General features: G+C 31.0%; 2 protein-coding genes across 4 annotated transcripts in view; one reads left to right on the top strand and one right to left on the bottom strand.

Moving 5' to 3' along the window:
• The first annotated feature begins 636 nt into the window (after positions 1-636).
• On the top strand, positions 637-9,733 carry LOC126734027 (uncharacterized). Its single transcript, XM_050437537.1, has 9 exons — positions 637-864; positions 933-1,089; positions 1,141-1,254; positions 1,416-1,620; positions 4,856-4,929; positions 5,317-5,387; positions 5,443-5,679; positions 9,205-9,289; positions 9,349-9,733. The coding sequence occupies exons 2-9, from the start codon at positions 949-951 to the stop codon at positions 9,505-9,507; spliced, it is 1,086 nt and encodes a 361-aa protein (XP_050293494.1). The 5' UTR covers positions 637-864; positions 933-948; the 3' UTR covers positions 9,508-9,733.
• Positions 9,734-14,402: 4,669 nt separating this feature from the next.
• Positions 14,403-19,945, bottom strand: part of LOC126734003 (all trans-polyprenyl-diphosphate synthase PDSS1) — a 77,701-nt gene continuing 72,158 nt past the window's right edge. For 2 of the 3 annotated variants that reach the window (XR_007659920.1, XR_007659921.1), the window contains exons 9-10: positions 16,555-17,948; positions 14,403-16,507 (exon numbers count right to left, since the gene is read on the bottom strand). Coding sequence is in view for 1 of the 3 variants with exons in the window: in XM_050437512.1 (XP_050293469.1) it covers positions 17,727-17,948 (222 nt within the window). In the remaining 2 variants the exon portion in view is untranslated. Of the gene's footprint in view, positions 17,949-19,945 lie in introns of all 3 variants that reach the window. The other variant, XM_050437512.1, reaches the window with a different exon arrangement.

Here is a 19,945-nt window from a genome sequence, read left to right as displayed (position 1 = left end):
AAAAATAAATATCTCTAGTGGTCTTGAGTGTGAGTGATCGTGTTTTCGTAGTGAAGTGTGTAAATAAATTAGTTAGACTATTTTCGATTGTTTTAATTCACACCTAACGAACGGGAAAGACGCTATATTAATATTTATTATCATTTCGATTAATAATGTTCCTCTAAACATAACACGATGTGTATTGAAACGTCGACTTTGGTTTAAGGGCTTTTAAGAAAAAAATTTATAAGAAAGTTGAATTCTGTCATTAGTGGAGGAAAAGTTGATCTTCCGATACTAATTTTCAATAATCATAAGCACCAAGTTCTGGACTAAAATTTTCTAAATCAGACCTAATGATGAGATGTTAATATCAATATTAATTCCATGTTTTAAAGCACTCAGTTCCAGAAACCTAGTTCTCAAATTCTTCCAGAGGATACTTGATTTTTCCTTTCACCCTTTTTTAGGTTAAATCTTATTTCAGATTTATCCCTTATGTTCCTTGTCTATTTAAGAAAACTAATAATTTTATAAGATAGTTTTTTTCTGGTAAACTCTGTTCCCTATAGTAAAATATGATATGCCTCGTTTTTCCGTTCCAGCCTCTAAACCCAACTGTCCCTTGATTTTAAAGATTTTCCATGCACGGAATTTTCGCGAGTCGGTGCCTGTCACTGCAGAGATTCGCCGATCCAGAATTATTATACCCCGGCCAAAGATCCGTGCCATTTCCCCATAATATTTACCCTGTTATTTATACACTAGCACCGAGTCGCTTATAGTTTAGCAGCTTTTAGTGGCGGTTTTAATTCGTATTTGTCAATTTCACCCCTTCGATTGTGTACTTTATTGAATAGAAACACTTGGAGCAACCGTAGAGGTAAGAGGCTAATGAGATAAACATGGCTCCAGTGGGAGGATTTTCGGTTTTCTTTGTTTGTTTCAGATTTATTCTTGTTGAAAATGCTTGTAAGTGAAGGGGTGCAGACTAGCAGGGCGTTAGAAAAGAAATATTTAGATGAAAGGGTGGCGAGAGAAGGGATGGAGCTGCTAAAAAGGCAAAAAGAAGAAGCTAGAAGGAGGAAACTTCAAGAGCAGCAGGAGGTATAAATAGTTTTTATTACTGGTTCAAAAATTTTCAATTTTTTTTTGGAGATGAAAGAGATGCTGGAACGTTATTGGCCCTGGGGCAAAGCCAACGATATAAAACCCAGAGGACTGCGTAATCTGAGACTCGAAGAGTTGTATCCCAATAAAGACTATCAAAACGTAAGATTCATAATGAATATTTCTACAGTTTTATAGTCATTTTTTTATAATTGTTCCAGCTTATTTCCAAACCCTTGTTCATTTCATGTTTCAATCATCTCTTAAAAATGGAAAACGATTATATAAACTACAACTAGAATTTTAATTAAAAATTTTTTTAGGCCAAAAGGTTTACAGGTACGTTGGACCTCGGCCGTCCAGGCTGTGGAGCTCCCATAGTAAGAGATGGTCAGAAAGTTACCAGAACAAAAGAAGATCCTGCCCTAAGATTCCAACTGGGCAGCAAAGATCTACGAAGAGCAGTAGACAACGGCTTCAGGTATAAGACTAATAAGCAGGAACAAATGGAGTATAAGAAGGAATTAGGTAGGTTAATTTTTGGATTAAAAAATAAACTTTTCATGTTTTTCTTTTGAAAAAGCTTGGAAGTTCTCTGCGCTGGTAGGAATTAAGAAGTCTCTGGTTTTAACTTCATTTTATCTTCCTTTATTCTAATTTAAATTCAAAAAGTATCTTTATTGCCCTAAACAGAGTTATTGATAAAGCCTTATTTAATCTAAGTCAGTAAAACATAGAACTAGTAGATATCGGAAAGCAAAATATAGTTACAATATGTTTTCCTAATCACACATACATATTTCGTAATCAGGACAGAACATCATTAAAAAACTCATCTAGAGTATAATATTCCTTAATAACTAATAATCTTTTTAAGTGCTTTTTAAATCTAATATAAGAGTCAAGTTTTCTTATTCGAAGAGGAAGGTGATTGAACATTTTCTTACCAATGTAAATAAAACAACTTTTGACTTGCTCTGAATTTGGGATAGATAACCAAAGGGTAAGATGAGTCCCAAAAAACAGCGTCCTATATATTTCTGCTTGTGTTTTTTGGATACCATAGTTAAGTACCATAATGGGTCAAGACTCTATTTTGCACAAAAAATGCCGACAAGATTTACGTCACCTCACTCTACAAAGGACTCTAATTGATTTTTTTGGCATAACAAATACTGTATTGAAGAGATAATGGGCACATGATCCTCAGAAACAAATCCCATGGCGAAGAAGTGAGTTCACAAGGGCATCTTTTGCCAAGTCTAAGTTTTTAGAAATTATTCTAAGGGCATAGTACCTGATGACTCAAACTACTATAAACTTTAATTATATGCTCCAAGAATTTCAATCCGCAAATCAATCCTAAAAACTTTGTCCTATCACTGTCAAAATCCTAACACTGTCGAGTTGAAATCGGGTTTTGATAGTGACAGAATTCATAGAAAATTTCAAACTTAACAGATTTGTTTTCGACGTATTAAAACAAAGCATTGCACTATTCATAATCATAAGCAAGTCAGCAACCAAAAACATTTTCAGTTGATCAATGTGTTTTCCATGCCAAATGATGGTGCTATCATCTGCCAACATAGTAACCATGTCCTTTATGGGGAGCAGAGGAAGGCCATTAACATAAAGAAGAAACGATAACGGCTCCAGGACAGAACCTTGGAGAACCCCTGTTTAGTCTATCTCTTTCCATTTGCTTTATCTATTTTTTCTCATTGTCACCTTCCTTGATGGTATCTGTGTGTGCTTAGTTTCTGCTTTTTGATGGCATTTTCTTTAAAAGATAAAAACCGACGTACAATAATTCATCTCTTCTTAATTAACATGAGTATAATACGAGTATAATGGAATTTTTTTTACGTAACATGCGACGTGACAGTTCCAAAAAATGCCGCGCATGTGAAGATAAGGTCGATAAAATCATGAAAACCGCATCTTCTTTGCCGAAGAGAAAGTCCTGTGAAACAAATAAAGATCCACCGCTAAAACGTATGACAAACATCTATTATTTTCAGATCAGTTTGACGTACGGTTAATTTGTTTTTTTTTCTGTAATAGTATGTGCTACTTTATTGAATTTGTAAATGATGGACGTACAATAGGGATCGTTTTGTGTCTAATTAAAAATACAGAGGATCACTTTCGGTTTTTTTTTCCATTTGAAACTACCCAGGTGGTATGTTAGTCTGAGATTTTATCAAAGAAGAATTTAGGATAAAATTCGATCAGCACATAGTATATGAAATGTTTGCATTATCAATATTTACAATAAAATTATTATAGTATATATGGTGTGCAAAAAAAAAAATTACCAAAAATTCATGGCATGTATCGCATTTCCTTATCGTTTCTAAAAATTGCATTAAGGATGTGAGAAGAATCTGACGTCTTGCAGGAGTTTAAGTTCCTGTAGTTGCTTGTCATATTTGAATCAAATGATTTTAATATGCTTTGGTAGTGCAGCATCTGCTACAGATTTTGTTTTGTCAAAAGCAGATGATAAACAAAAAATGTGTCTTAAGAATACAGGATGGCCCAGGTTCAGAAAAAAACTGTTTAGTTTAGACTTAGAACATCGGTGGTGATCTTGTGCTTGACCCCAAGGTCATATTTCAAGGTCATTTTAAAGTAAATTTTTAATTTCGAAATCAGAAAGAGCGAAAAAATTTACCCTCGGGGTCGAAGTAACATTTCAAGGTCATTTTAAGGCCAAACGGTTTTTTTCTAACAAAAGTTTACATTTTTTATTCCAGAACCTTGAAGGGGCAACCATCTTGCATTCAGATGTGTATTTGACTTTGTGTTCTTAATGACCCCTCAAGGTCATTTCAAGATCAATCGTTAACGAAATTTTTCGCTTGTCCCACCGGCTGTCCGCAATTACTTATTCGTATATTCGTAGTTTTTTAGAGGGGCTTTACTTTATCCGCAAAGTTTTCATCTATTTAATTTCTGCCTCATCTTTTAAAGTATTTCATACCTACCAGCAGTTAAATTTTTATCAATAAAAAATGGTCCAATTAATGTATTATTTAAAAAACCTACCCAGAAATTTCATTTTTTTTTTTAAATAAATAGAAGCAATCAATTTGAAAAAAACCACTTGACCTTGAAATGACCTTGAAGAGTTACTTCGACCCAAAGAATAAATACATCTCTCAATGTCAAATTTTCCACTATTTCTGATTCCGCAATAAAAATAGGAGTTTCCATTTAAAAACAAAGGTTGACTTTGAAATGACCTAGATTCGATTCTCGGAAGTTATAGGAGGCATCCGTTACTTTTATGACATCCTTAACATAATATTTTAAAACTTAAAATCTGATGTTTCGTCTTTCAGAAACCAGCTTCAACTTTAATGTTATAAATACGGCTCTGGATTTTTATTATCTAGAAGACTCTAGGCATATTCGAAGAAGAACTCTAATTCTCAAATGTTCTTGGAATATTTAAGGGCATATTTCAAAATTTAATGGATAAAAATTGTAGCTGATTTAGCTGAAATAAAAAAATATATAAGTCAGATTAATTTTCATTTTTCATTCTATAAATGTGTCTTCAAGTATATTTAGAAAAAAAAAACTATTTTTCAATAGAAAAATGTTGAATTTATATTCCGAGTAAATTCAATTATCCTATATTTTTCCTGTATTGAAAATTAATCAAAACCCTTAATTTTTTATATATGTATTTAATTCTAATCCTATATATTTTGAAAATGCAATTAAACAGCAACGTCTATTTACATTTTAGATAAAATGGTGGAAGAAAAAAAGCAGAAACAACTAAAAGAGAAACAAGAAGAACAGGAATTTGAAAAGAAACAGGTAAGTATATAAAAAAACTAAACTATTTACGCAATAAAATATTTTTAATAACACAAGTATTTTGATCATTTTTGTATAATTAAGATGAATTTTCATATCACAATCATCTAACACGATCACCCTTGGGATAGAACGCACCGATCAAAATTTTGCTTTTCTTTGACCGATAGTAATTTTTATTCTTTTAATAAAAAGTTTTTAAAATCGCCTCCGTGGGGTAGAAAAGGACCAGGTGGCAGACCGTGGAGATACCAGAATGCCATGGGATCGGGTTTTTTGACATCCATGGTAAGCTACACGTTTGTAGCTTACTTTTCGACACTTTTTTTCTATAGAAAACATTTTAGTAATAACATTTATGAGTAAATGCTCAATTGTTCTTTTCAGGGTTGGTCTAATGAGTATACTTTGAGAAAAATGGAAGAGGAGGCTCGCATACAAAGATACTTAGACAAAAGGTAATAAATAAATGAACGAGTTTTTCTTCTGAGTTATAGAAAGAAAATATTTTAGGACTTATGATAATTTCAAGAAATGCAAAGTGATCCCGCCAAACAGGATGGTAAAGCTGGAACCGATCGTGAATCCGTCAAATACCAAAAGGATTCCTGGTAAAAATCAGAAACTCGCGCCGCTTTCTGATAATAAGGAAAACGGTCTGGAGTTGGTGGATTTGTTGGCAAAGGATCGACGTACTCCGACACGTGCGCCGCTGTGTAGCACTGACGTCACTAAGGAGAAAGAAGCAGGGTAAAATATTAAAAAAAAACTTATTTATATTATGTTTAATTTAAGAAAAGTTTATTATTTAAATTTATACAATTCTTGGTCTAGTCAATAGTTCCTTTGTTGATTGATTAAGAGTTAATTATTCCGAAAGTGTCACATTTTTATGTAATTTTTATTGTAAACCACAAGAAATAGTTAATTTCTTGGGCAAATTCCCAATTCGTTAACTAATTCTTTGAGATTTCGAAATATAAAAGTTTTTTTAAAGATTTAGGACGGTTATTCTCTTTTTATTCAATATAATTCTGGGCCAAATGGCTCAAATACAACTCTTAATAAAAAAAAATCAAATATTTTAATTTCCCAAATTGCATCATCTGCTCAATGCGCCTTTTTTGATTATTGTATATATTAATAGAAGGGACACAATAATTACCATATCTATTCTCCAAAATGATTATCATCAATATGATCTATTCTACCAAAGTCCTTTCATCAGGCGTGAAATTTTTCTCTTTTTATATTTTTTTTTCTATTTTTACTGTGCGTCTTAACTTTTAGATATTAAAATGAAATTTGCCTAATAAGATAAAAAAATTTGCTTACAATACGATTTTGGTTTAATGTTTCTAGTCAAATTAATTTTAAAATTTTTATTCACAATGGACGCATTCACTTATTAATACATTAGGTTTTAAACATCCACAGCTAGTATTGAACTTGCAAAAACTGGATAAAGAATTCCCCAGATAAACGGCTTGTCAATTTGAGGGTGGTTATACTTTTATTAATTAAAAAGAAAAATCAATTTACGGCTAAGGAGTTTTTAAGTTTTTGCTGAAGTTTTTCCAAAGAAACAGTGGAAAAAACGGATTTATGAGCGTTTTTCAAAAAAAATTTAATAGAAACAAAAACCCACATTTTTTTTTCAAACCCACAATTCAAGAATTCTCTTTCAACGAGATAGGTTTAGAACTGACTTGTATTTTATACAAAAAGGAAAATAAATCAGAAACTGCGAAGAATTAATAAATTTTTAGTTTTCCCAAAAAGTTTACCAAAAAAAAAATTATTTTTATATGTTACCTATGGACTTATTTTCAACATTTCTGCTAAACACGAATGTTTTAGAGTTATTTAGAAACGAAAATTAGCATTTTGAAAATTCTTCGAATTTTCCAATGGTTTTTCAAAATTTTGTTTGGTACTTTAAAATAATTTTCTTTGAACACATACGCAACTAAATATTCAAAAAATTATCTTTTTTAAATTAATTAAAGAGTGGCTTGTAAATGAAAATCAAACAAATTTTAAAAAAAATCATCGAATAATTAACGGCTCTGAGTCTTTTCAATCAAAAAATCAATAGATTTTTTTTTTAAATCAATCCCTGGACTTTTTCTTTAAACTTTATCCTAAAAATGTTTTTAAGTGTTTTTGAGTTATTTTAAAAAAATAAGAAAATGAAATAAATCGATCAAAAGTAAATTTAATAAGAGAAAAAGGTTTTTCAATAGAGATTTTTGGATCCAATAAAACTAAAGCTTTTTTTTTAATTTTTCGTTCGGCCGTTTACAAAGTCATGCTCACATACAAACTACAGAAAATGGCTAAATCGAATTGACCGGTATTTACTATACACGTCTGGCCAATACGGGTTTTTGCGTACAGGAATCAATTTACGTAAAATAACAAATCTAAGTCACAAGTTAGAAACAGAACGATATTATGTCTTTAACTCCTTCAAAACAGCAAAGCATTATCTTTTTGTTTTAACTTAATAGGCTATATTCTCTTATCCATGAAAGAAATTGTCCATTCGTATATATTATGAAATTGGTGAAAATTCGATTATTTCCTCGTAAACGACTAACACTAAAATATAAAAATAGACTGCCAGCTGCCACTGTTCAGATGTGGGCAATCTCAATAAGATTAGTATCCTGAGGATGACTTTATAACGGTCGAAACGTCACATATAAATTAAGAAGTTTTTTGTGACCCTTATCCAACAATCTTTATTCTATATTGATGGCTGCCACTTTACCTAAAATTATCTGAATTTTCAAGAAATTTATCGAATATATTTTCAAATATTTTCTGCATCCTCAATCAACTTTAACGTTTTCACACCTGCAAACAAGAAACTAAAAAAATTTTTGAAACAGAAAACTCGAGGAGTTATATACAGAATGTCACAGTGTTCAGAATAAGCCTTAATTTTTTATAAACATATATCGAGTAACGCTTTGTTTTCGAAATATAGGGTGTCAATATTTAAAACGAAGAGATCTTATAATTATAACTTTTTTGCTACATTTTTATAAAATTTGATACACGACTTTAAAGTAAGACAAAAATTGAATCGATCAGTGGTATTCGTACGGGATTTTAAATTGAATATTTTTGAAGAATATTTTTGAATACATCTGTGTGAAGCTCTAGAAATATATACATCAGCATCGTTATGTGAACTTCTGATTCCTGTCAGTACCTCTAATTGACAGAATTCATTCATTAATTAGTCGTTTTTTGAGAGTGAACTCTGAGTTTCCTAGATTTTCCTTAGAGAAGTTTCCTTGGATATTCTGCAAGAAAATTCATTATCTCATTAAGAGAACGATGAGATAAGTTGGTGATAACACCGTTACACCTAGTCTACAGGCGTGGATCCAAGCTGACTTATTGACATTTCCAAGTTCTTTGGCTTCTGATAACTCTTGGTGAGTCTTAAGGAATGGAATCGAGTTATTAACCAGTCGTTTTTTGAGAGCGATCTCTGATTTTCCTAGTTTGTCTCTTAGGATCTCATTCATAGTGACGAATACCAGGTCCAGTTAGAATTTCAGAATCTATTTACACTTTACAGTTTGCTTAAGGACACTCAATTTATGAATCAGAGATACTTCATTTGCTTCTTCTTAACTCCTTTGACCTCTGGACACTTTCAGTGAAGTTACAGTGATCCACCATAAATCTTATGTAAGATTTGTTATATCTTGATCCTAAGTATACTTAACCTTTAATTTTCTTTTTCTTACAGATGATTTAAACCTTTGAAAGGAGCTGAAGATTCCAAGATATCCAGGAATTTTTCACAACTCAGATGGCTTTAAGAATATTCAGCCATTACTTTGGTGTACGCTTTCAATGGATAGAATTCATTAATGAAGTCTTTTTTATTCGAAAACCTTGCATCGTATGAAAAAAAGCATTCAATCAAATTTACTCCAAGCTGAATGAAGATTTGAGAAATAATTTTTGTTTTAAAAATATATGTATCTATAGTTTCTGACCACTGCCAAAGAATTAAAGTTTTTTGATTTTCAGTTTAATTGAGTTCTTGCCTTGATAATTTTTAAGAGCAAAGATGTGGTCGAAAGGTACAAAAATGCTTTTTTTTAAAGCACTCCTCCATTTTTCACCAGCAAAATAGAAAAACTTTTTTTTTAATTTTCGTGTTATTGAGTTGTTTCACCATATTACTCAAAACTATTAAACTAGTAAATGTTCCATTTTTAAAATTACTTTTAATTTTTTCTCCAGAAAAACGTGTATTTGGAACAGAAAAGGTTCATCTTACCTCAAAGAATTGACGCAACAAATGATGTCGAAGCAGCAACAGATACAGGTAAATAAAAACGTTAAAAAGCAAATAAATGATATAAATTCAATTTAAAAAAAAAATAGGAACAAAGAGTGCAAGAAGAAGAAAACTCACGTCGTCATTATTCCACATGGACGTCGTTCTGGGGAAAACCTGGAAATGGTGCTCCACGGTCCGCCATTAAAAAAGCCGCCATCGATCGGCTCTTGTACCCCCAAATGGTGCCCATTGGAGTCGCATAAGTTGCCAAATTTTATTATATTAATAATTTTCTTATAACTGTGACGTATTTAGTATACATAGAAACGTCTATTGGTTTTAGGAACTTTTTTGACGCATATCGTACCATCTTTTTAATGTTACATTATGGTGTTTTTAACAAAGTTAATATTAACAAACTTTAGATGATTAGAGTTTAGAAACTATTGCAGGTACTGAAGTAATGTAAAATTTCGAAAATATAGTAGATTTTAAAGTTTTTTTTGGGTTTTCTTTTTTACACCTACAGTAAGACCTAAATTAAAAGCGAAAGTATTCATATGTGTCAAATATTATAATAATTTAATTTGGCATTCATTAGAAACACTTGCGCATATTAAAGTACACAATGAGATAAGCGTAGTTTGGACCACACCCATTTGGAACTTTCTTCTTGGGTGATGTATGAGCAAATGAAAATAAAATCTCCGAAAATTTACATAAAGTTTGTATATTTTAATTTATTTCATGATCTTTTACGAGTTGAATATGAATGAAACCGAGTTTGTTAATGAAGGGAAATCTGTATAATCATTGTTAGTAATAGTTCTTGATTATAATGATCTTTTCATTTAGGAGAATAGTCTTAAAATAATCCGCAATATTTTTAACAAAAAAGGCAAAATGCACAAACGATTTGAAAATATTATTGGTCTAGAAAGGGTATTCCATTTATGTCAAAGAATATTATAGTTTTTGTATATTATTGACTAATTAGTTATGACATATTGTGATTTATAAGATATTCATTTTATATGCTTGGAAATATGCCCCTATTTTTTTTCTCTCCTTGTGATAGCGTTTTTTAATGTTATAGCAATATCACTAACACAAGGAGAGTCTGATAAGGATTTTCCTTGGCTTACTCCATTTTTGGCTAACGTACCTACGATCTCGGTATCACTTAACCCTTTCTATGCCTTAGCCTATATAAATGTTAAATTTTTATTCTGATAAGTTAAATGACTAATCAATTTCTTATTTTCCCATATTATCCGATTTACTTATTTGACTATTTGTATCTATTTCCAATTGCTTGAAGTACAGACATAAATTCTGACGAAATGACGAAATTAGTGGATTTGTATTTTAAACAAAAAAACGTGCTTCCCCAATAGAAATAGTTTTAGATGTGAATATGCTGCAATGTTTATTGATGTTTAATTTCTAAGGGAGGAATATAAATGTCTGCTTCATTATCTTTAAAATTTTTATATATGTATGCGCTATAAGAGTGATTTCTTAATTCTAATTTAAGCAAGTTAATTATTAAATACCGGAGAGTCAGTAAATAAAGGGTATATACCCATTGTGCTTTGTATGGAGCTTAAATAGTCAAGAAAGTGATGATTGTGAGAAATCAAAAGGGGTAATTAACTCTAACATTGGGTAAAAATCTTCATAGACTTTATTGAAAAAGTTGAAGATTGTTTAATTCGCCAATATTGTCATAAGGGACAATATTGACGAAAAATTTTGCATAAAAAATCTGTAATTAGATTTTTGTGTTTCATAAGGAACTTTGAGTGCATCATGCTGCATCTAAATTCCAAGGGAGGTTCTAATGCTTCAACTCAAAGGCGTAAAAATAAAAATACATAATTACATAAAAAAAAAATACGTAAGACTTTAGATTTTATTCTATCAACTTTTAGTAGTAAGTTAATGGACGCTTATATCCATATTCCATATCATGAAATATTTTTAAGTTTATTTGTAATATTATATTGTAAATATTTCTGAATGTTTATTAATTTGTAAATCCCACAGAATTTTACATAATTATCTTATGGAAAACCAAGAGTATCAGATTTAGGGTTTAAATTAGTGGATATTCTTAGTTTCCGGTACCTACCTAAGGTCTAAAAGAGAAATTAAATTAATATCCTGAATATTTTTAGGATTTTCATCTAAATATGACCATAATTATAGGAACATTCCTTGTAGATGTTGCTAAAAAAAAAAACCTATGATAATATTTAAGAAACATATATCGTAGAAACCAAACTAGGTTACACACATCATATTTTCCAGATATTTCTTGAAGTTGCTTCTTGCTCAAATATTCCTACGTAATGTTGAATATTTAAAGATCTTAGAATTATATAAGAACATTCACGTTGTAAATGAATATTTGCGAAATGTTTTATTTACGTATAATTATCTCCACCAAGTCAATTATTTTTAATCAATGGAGTTTTTCTCTTCCTCAAAACTTCCTGCTCGGTTTTTCTTGCTGTCTATGGGATTTTCAAGATTCTGCTTATTTTATACATGTAACGTTTAATGTTAACATTTTGTGAATCTTCTTCCGAGATTGAAAGAAAAGTAAGAGATTGTAACGACGTTTTTAAATCTCATGAATGAGTCTTATTCAAGCTTCTGTAATATATTATGAATGAGCTACTCCCTTTTTCTATCTGGCATTTGATTTCTACGTCTAAAGTTCAGTCTTCACCTAACCAAGCACCCAGATAATAAAACTTTTTCGTTCTATGTCTCCACTCTGGTATGAGAGTATTTTGTATGTTGATGTTAATTCCCACAAGTCGATTGTGCATTTCAAATATGTCTGGGAGCCTTTGGACGTCATTCATATTATCTGCTATCAGGACTGTGTCATCTACATATTGTTGATCTATGTGCCATTTACTTTAATGCTTATACGTTGTCCATCGGCAGTATCTTGGAAGATGTTATCTTAGATGATTTATAACAATTTTTTCTGCCTTTGTAACTTCGTTATTAAATCTGACTGCAGCTGATTGATTCTAGTACAAATTTTCAATACAGCGTATGTCTTTTTAAATTTTCTCTATTAAATGTTTTTTCGTAATCTGTCAAACCCATCACTACATCTGTTCTCTGATTATAACAGATATATAATTAGACTGACTGTGCATAGGGAAATTTTAGCCTCTTGGACATAGAGTGTATGGCGAGAAAATGCCTCAACTGAAGAAGGTTACAAAACACTGATATAATAAAATCTCTGATTAAAATTAATCTATCTGATTCCCAAAGCTGTATCTCTAATACCAGGCATAAAACTGTGCTGAATTATTTAAATTGAAGATATAGGAGACAGTTGAAAATACTAAGGATCTCATTAATCATAACCTCTCATTAATCTCGAATCAAGAGAAGCCAAGGTAAAAACGGATACTTGTTTTTGCTTTAAGTAAATTTTATGTATGTACCTTGACTGTCTCATGAAGTGTTAAAAATTTCTCTTCAAAAATCTCCAGCATTATTCATGGAAGGCATTATTAATAACGGTAATGATTATTGATGATGATGATTACTTGAATATTGATTTTTGGTAAGATTCTTAAAATAACAGCGCTGCTTAAGTTAAAAAACGATAAGGTCAGAGTCATAATTCCAGGTTCCAGGCATCCAGGGTCTCTAAGTGCCTGTAAAAATCATATTTTGAAATTCCATCTCAAATACTCTGCTAAACACATCTTCAGTACGAAAACTATACTGAGACCTCTTCTAAATTTTAATTGCGAATATCCAAGATTTCTTTTGTATTTTGTGAAGTGAATAACCTTCGGAAGCACTTCACACCTTAGAGTGTGACTAATTATGCTGATCAATCTTCACATCTTATTGTGTTGTTCTTTTTTAGTAGTGGGATAAAAAGAGATGTAAGCCATTTGGGTGGGAATTTTCCTGTTTTGTAAATTTGGTTGGAAAAAGCCTTTGTAGCCTCTTAATACTTTCGGTGTCACTATTGATCTAGTCCAACCGTTTCTTCAACAAGTTAGCTTCCAGATTTTCTTCTGAGGTCTGTCATCCATCAAGAAATTGTTATATTGTTCCCAAATTTAGTGCGGCAAGATGTAAAATGCTGTACCAGTACCAAGGAGCGTGCATGATACGTACATGACCATAACGTCAAAAGATCCTTTAGAATAAATCAACGCAGCTTAATTTTTACTGGCGAGGTTTATACTATTATTGATGCCCTAGACTATATAACTCTGCATCCAATATCCAGACAATATTTTATATTTACAGACTCAATGTCCTGTTCAAGGGCCTTAAACAACAGAATCAAAAATATAAACAAATCCAATTATTTTTAAAATATTACAAAAAGTTTCAACTCTAATAAAAATGACATCATTTCGCTGGGTTAAAGGACATTCCGGAATTCAAGGAAGTTTCATGGGTTACAATTCTATGACATCCTTTCTTGCCTTAAGGAAACCAATAGATAAAAATGGAGACGAGACAACAATTTGGTAAATATAAAGCCAATAAGTGAAATGTTTATAGGAAGACCAATAAGCAACTTACCTTGGAGCTATCAGTTAGAAATACCAACCTTAATATGCAATAATACAACTACTGTGTACGATCTAAATCGTTTACTCTTGGGATGTCAGTCGAACCAGCGGGCATCCACTTTTTAAGAACTGGCAAAATTGAACCTGCTACCAACGAATTTATATAATTTAATAAATATATCGAAGGAAGATAATAGAATTAACCATTTATTAGTTATTTTTGTACAAATGGCGGAAGGAAAGCTTTAATTGAGAGTTGAATTCTCCTATATCTTTACGTTATGTAACAATCCTTACCTTTCCGATCGATCTAGTGTTGTGTGTACATAAATCGCCTTAAAGGAGCCCTTGGCGTGAAAAGTGTGTCCATGTCTAAATTCCATTAAATAGTGGAGTACAGGAGATATTAAACAACATACATATACAAAACCTAGTTTTTCTTGCATATTGCAGTAAGCAGCCCAAGTCACATCAGAAAAATCATACAAATTACTTATTATAAAAATTATACCACCTCATGAACAAGTATAATATAAAATAAACTTTTTATGTAACTTTATTGGTCAGAACAAAATATACAGTTTTTAGATACAATAATATATTAAACATTAAAAAATAACAAATACAACGTTTAATAACTAGGAATTAAATAACTACAGCGTATATACAGCTTCCTATACGTGCGTGTCCTATATATTGACTATATTTTTTTTACTTTGGACACCCAAGCTCAAAGCTTTGTTGCATTTATTTTGACTCAATCTTTATTTACACAATATAATATATTTAAAAAAAAATTGTACATAGGGTACATACATCAGATATATGTACAGAACAGTTGCATTACTGATTTTTATATAATTTTTTTAGGTGTAGTACTATACTAAATAATAATATATAAACTAAACCAAATGACTGGGATATTTTTGTTAGTACGTTAAATTTAAATATAACATGTGATTTACATTGTAAATATAATATGATAAAATTGCTGGCAATATATTATAGAAAATTTAATTAATATAAAAAATTGGCTACCCTAACCTTAATATAACGATTTATTTATGAGCAATGGAATTTTACACAGTGTAGAAGAATATTTTTAGTAAAGAGAGACTTTTTTTAATTATGAATATTCGGCCTTAAAGTGAGTTTAAATAGAAAAAAATTGGAAATAAGAGCTTTAACCATATTATAGTACCAGGACAAGATATCTCAGAAAAAATCTGTGTTAACTTGAAAAACTTCTTGAAATATTTGATAGGACCTTTAAGAAGTTTTAAATTTAAAAATTCTTTAAAGTTCGTTAATATACCAGCAATGTACTAAAAATTCAAGCCTTTATAATATACTTTTTACCTGGCCCCTATACCTATACCTTTTTACTTGGTTTACATAAAATAATCTATACGAATCTCTTATTTCTTGTTAATATCTACCTAAATCCAGCTTTATTTGGCAGTACAGTAATCGTGCATTGACTTTCTCATATATATTTTAAAAATTAATTTTGTATGGTTGTTTATTACAATATAACCACACTGTATTTATTACAGCTAACATTTGGTTTTTAAGATGTCTTAAAAACAGAAAAAAAACGATTTTCAAACTCCTCTAAGACAATCAATAAAACCGTCTTACGTATTTAATCACACACTTGCATTCACTCAATCAAATTACACAATTCTTTAATGGGTCTGGAGGCCAAAGGAGAGGAGTTGACTACAAGAAGTGCAGTGGTAATTCCAGATTTTTTGATACATTTTTGCCGATTTTTATTATAATATCTCTAAAATAGAACAACTGTTTTTCACCAACAGCAGATGAAATCGCTCAGTTATCAGAACTAATAACATCCAACCCATTTGTTAATTGTATTAGAAGGATTTCAAGGACAAAACACCGTTGAATGCTCGGTCAAGACTTTTTAGTTATCCGTTCGATACAATTTAATTGATATGAAAAAAAAACTGATTGAGCGGATTTATAAGAAGAAATGCAAAAAATTGGCAGCCAAAAGTGACAAAATACTGCTGAATTGAAAGAAATGGATCTGACCAAGTAGAAGGCAAAAAACAATAGAAAACTAGAAAAAGCGCAACTGAATGCCTTAGAATGCTAAAACTCTTAATTTTCTACGGTATGCGTGTGTTTTTTTTTAAATGTTGTTTTTCCTCTCATAAGTAAATTAAAGCCACAAAAGCAAAACTAAGAAATTGCAAAAAAATAGTTCTTCTTATTTACTCTTCATAAGATATTCCTTATACTGATAGTAAGGCTGTAATAAAACAAAGAACTTTAAGTTTTTTTGGGTTTCCTAAGGATTTTTGATTTTAAATCCGAATTTTTCCACTTTTCGATGAAAAAAAAACATCAATTGGTATTTACTAGATTTCCACGAGTAAATCTTTATACTGATCGTAAAGAGTGGAAGTTTAAGGGACAAAAAGCAGAGAAAAGGCAACCAAGTCAAGTTCTTTGATTTTCTTGGATTTCTTGGTCTGATCTATAAATTTCACCTTAGCCCTAGTCAAAATAAAAAAAGCCTAAGGAACACCGATTTTACACAACCAATTTCCGTTAATTTTCTTGGCATTTGCTGGTTTTCCTTGGCTTTTCATTAGTTCCACTGGATTGAACGTAAACGGCGTCCCTAATAGAAGATATAGCAATAGAAAGCAATTAACTTAAAGTTTTCTTGGATTTTCTGAAGACTGAAGATTTGAACATTACAGTTCACCTTAGAAAACTCAAGTCACAAATTGTTTCATTTTTTTTATTTTTTGGTTTTCCATATCCTAATATTAACTCTGATAATAGGGTTTGGCTAAGTAAAGCAGAGAAAAGGCAATAGAAAGTAAGATCTTTGGGTTTTTTTAAGCTGTCGGTATATTTTCACAAGTCATAAATAAAAGTCTAAAAAACATCAGTTTATTAAATTTCCTTGATATTTCTTGGTTTTCCATGAGTTTCTTTAAATTTATCGTAGATTTTGGAGGTCCTAATCGAAGAAAATAGAAAGCCACGCAATAGAAAGCAGGAAGTTCTGAGTTCTCTTGCGTTGATGTTTTTTTGCATATTTGTGAACTTGTAAATAAAAATTAAAAAATTTGTACAATAAACCCAAGTCACATCAAAGAATTCCAAGTAAGTACAAAAAAAAACATCAATTTCATTCGTTTGCTTTTATTTTCTTGGTATTTTTTGGATTTCCTTGGCTTTACATAAATTAACTGACCACCTTTAACTTTCGGGTCTTTGCTCAGAGAAATTTTATTTAAGCCTGTGTTCATAATGCAAAAATTTGCTTTAATAAGTAAAAACCTTAAAAAACGTGAGAACTTTTATATTTTTCTAAAATGGCAAGTCTCGCAGTTAAAGAAGTTTCCTATAAAGAAAACTTCTTTAGGGAACCACAGGGTATCCATTTTATTGACTTAACGTACTGAGGTCGATGAAACTTGTTTCGTTTCTGAGGTACAAAGGAAGATTTTTAAAATTTTTTTAAACTTTTCAGCAAAATAACATCTTGGACAATTATTACCTAAAACAGTCTCCCTGTGTATTAAAAATCTAGAATCACCAAAACTTCCATTAGATAAAACCCTCTCTAATCCCTAAATTACAATTCTTTATATCTTTATAAATAATAAAACTGAAACACACTTCTTGCGTTATATTTATATCAAGTATTCACATGTTGCAAAGACCTTATTAAAAAAAAATAAATAGTTTCAGGTAGATCTAGATTTAAAGTAAATTATTAAAAACTCGTACATTACCAAAATAGCGGAAGAAAATTTCTAAGAAACCAGTCTCCACAACAATTACACGCCATAAAAATCACACTCGCCCACTAAGTATATACATTTTGGATAAGTAAAATATTAGAATTTAAAAGACTGCTATTTCATCCTGTTGAGCACGTAATCCGCCGTAACTCCGAGTCCCTTCTGGAAAGGGCTTTCTTTAAGCATGCTCGCTATCCTCATCGCTTCCTGGCAATGCTGTTTTGCCAGGAATTGGGTCTGTTCCAGGCCCTTGCTCTTGTGGACCAGCTCGAAGGCCTTTTCTACGTCGCCTGGCTCTTGGAAACGACGCATTATCATCGGGTTTAGTTCTGGATACTGGAATTGCAAGAGAAAAGTTTAAAACAGTAAAATATCGGTTTTTGGATATTTTGTATACTTGTTTAACAACAAATGTGCTAAAGACCAACTCAAGCACACTGAACCACATACTAGCTCCCCGACAAATTCGCCGAGAACTTGCTTTGGTCAGGGAGTATGGAAAAATTAACGCCGATCCTGTGCTCAGCTCCCACGTTGGAATAACAGGCAGAACCATAACCCCCGAATCACGAAAATCCTCTCTCAAAACTGCATCGAAGCCAACTTCAACATGATTGAACGGTGGAAAGATGACTGGGAGCAAACCAGGGAGTTTTTATCAACCAAGACGAATCTAGACAACACTTAATAGAATAAAGGCGCATTTCAGCACGTGCTCCGACTCACTTTTCAGGTGGGGAAAAATACCTTCCCCAAATTATGACTGCGACTCTGAAAGAAAAACTATTACAAAGTACCTGGTCCAAGAGGACTGTCCAATTAATTCCTACAGCGGCAACCCATCCGATTTCCTCATTGCGACAAGAGACCCAGTAGAATATATACGTAACCTAAGTGTTTGTGAAATTTTGTTATTTTTCTTATATACTTACCTGAGATGTAGGTTTATGATAAATGAAAAAAGGGCCATTAGAAAAAACTTATTCAAACTTAACCTTTTTTTTAAGAATCTCAACATCAGGAATAAACAAAACCTCGTGAACATTCTGAGGATAAATGTTAAGCTAAGGGATTAAAAAATGTGGAAATTAAATAATTTGTTGGACCCTAAATTTGCTTTAAAAATTTTAAATTTTTAGAAATTGTAATGGTAGAGACCTTCTGGTTAGTCTCAAGAAAAAATGAAAAAATCGTTGAAACTAGGTTATTTGAGGCTTATCCAGTTATGAGTTTGGACGATATTTTCTTGATCCTAAGTTCGACTTTAGAAAACAATCTTGATCTTCAAACGTAAGCATTTTTAACTTGTCGTTTCCGAATATTATCAACCTAAAGTTATCAACCTATAAGCCACCAAAAAACGGATAATAGCGGAATTTGGGCAGAACCTTCTGAAAATTTGTCATTTTCGACTATTTTACTGGAGCCTAAATTTGCCATAAAAAATATTCTGAATAGTTGAAAGTGCAATGGTATTGTTATGGTTTTCGAAGGCTGAAGTTAATGAAAAATTCTTGATAAGCGCGTGAATTTGTACTCAGGGGAGCTTGTAGTATAATTGAGTTTTCCACACCTATGGACTAATTTTCAACTTTATTCCATGCATTTAAAGATTCTTCTTCATATTTGTTCCAGGCCTTTACAAGCATTTTAAAAAGTTTAGTTGAAAAATTTTAAAAAAAAATTAATTTGATTCCAGGCTTTGGAGTAATTCGCCATCTTTTTCAACTACAATAAATTAATTTCTTGTTTTATTCTATATATGTATTCCATGTATTCCAGCCTTTTAGATTATTTTATTTATTACAAATAACTTTACATGTCTTTCAGGCTTTTAAAATAATTTTTTCTAGGCTTTTGGAGTAGTTTTCTTTATATTTGCCAAGCATTTTAGGTTATTTCTAAGGTATTAAGAACAATTTGTCATTTTATTCCTGCTTTTTTAACTAATTTTTCATACAAGAATTGCAAACATTTGTTCACGTCCATGAAGAAATATATATACAAGTTAGTGTTCCCGACGACTTCTACAAGACCTATTTTCATCTTTATTCCAGACATATTAAGGCCTTCTTTCGACTTCAGGCTTTTAGAGGCATTTAAATAAAAATATGCCAAATATTCGAAATTATTTTGCGTTTTATTTCAGGTTTTTGAAGTAATTTTTTATGCGTTCCAGGTATTAAATTCATTTTTCATATCTGTCAGGTATTAAGAACATTTTTAAAGTAATTTTTTTATAAGCATTATACATAATTATTCACGTCTTTCAGAAAATATATACAAGTTAGTATTCCCGACATCTGAACTAACTGAACTTTTGTTGATGGTGA

The sequence above is a fragment of the Anthonomus grandis genome, chromosome 3 (assembly GCF_022605725.1).
Source record: "Anthonomus grandis grandis chromosome 3, icAntGran1.3, whole genome shotgun sequence".
In the NCBI taxonomy this organism is placed as follows: Eukaryota; Metazoa; Arthropoda; class Insecta; order Coleoptera; family Curculionidae; genus Anthonomus; species Anthonomus grandis.
This window is presented reverse-complemented; position numbering and strand designations above follow the sequence as displayed.

Excerpts from the sequence above, each read along its gene's own strand:
- LOC126734027 (XM_050437537.1), top strand. The coding sequence starts at position 949 with ATGCTTGTAAGTGAAGGGGTGCAGACTAGCAGGGCGTTAGAAAAGAAA. Across the intron at positions 4,930-5,316 it reads AGGAATTTGAAAAGAAACAG|GGTTGGTCTAATGAGTATAC; the intron begins GTAAGTATATAA and ends TGTTCTTTTCAG. Across the intron at positions 5,388-5,442 it reads CAAAGATACTTAGACAAAAG|GACTTATGATAATTTCAAGA; the intron begins GTAATAAATAAA and ends AAAATATTTTAG.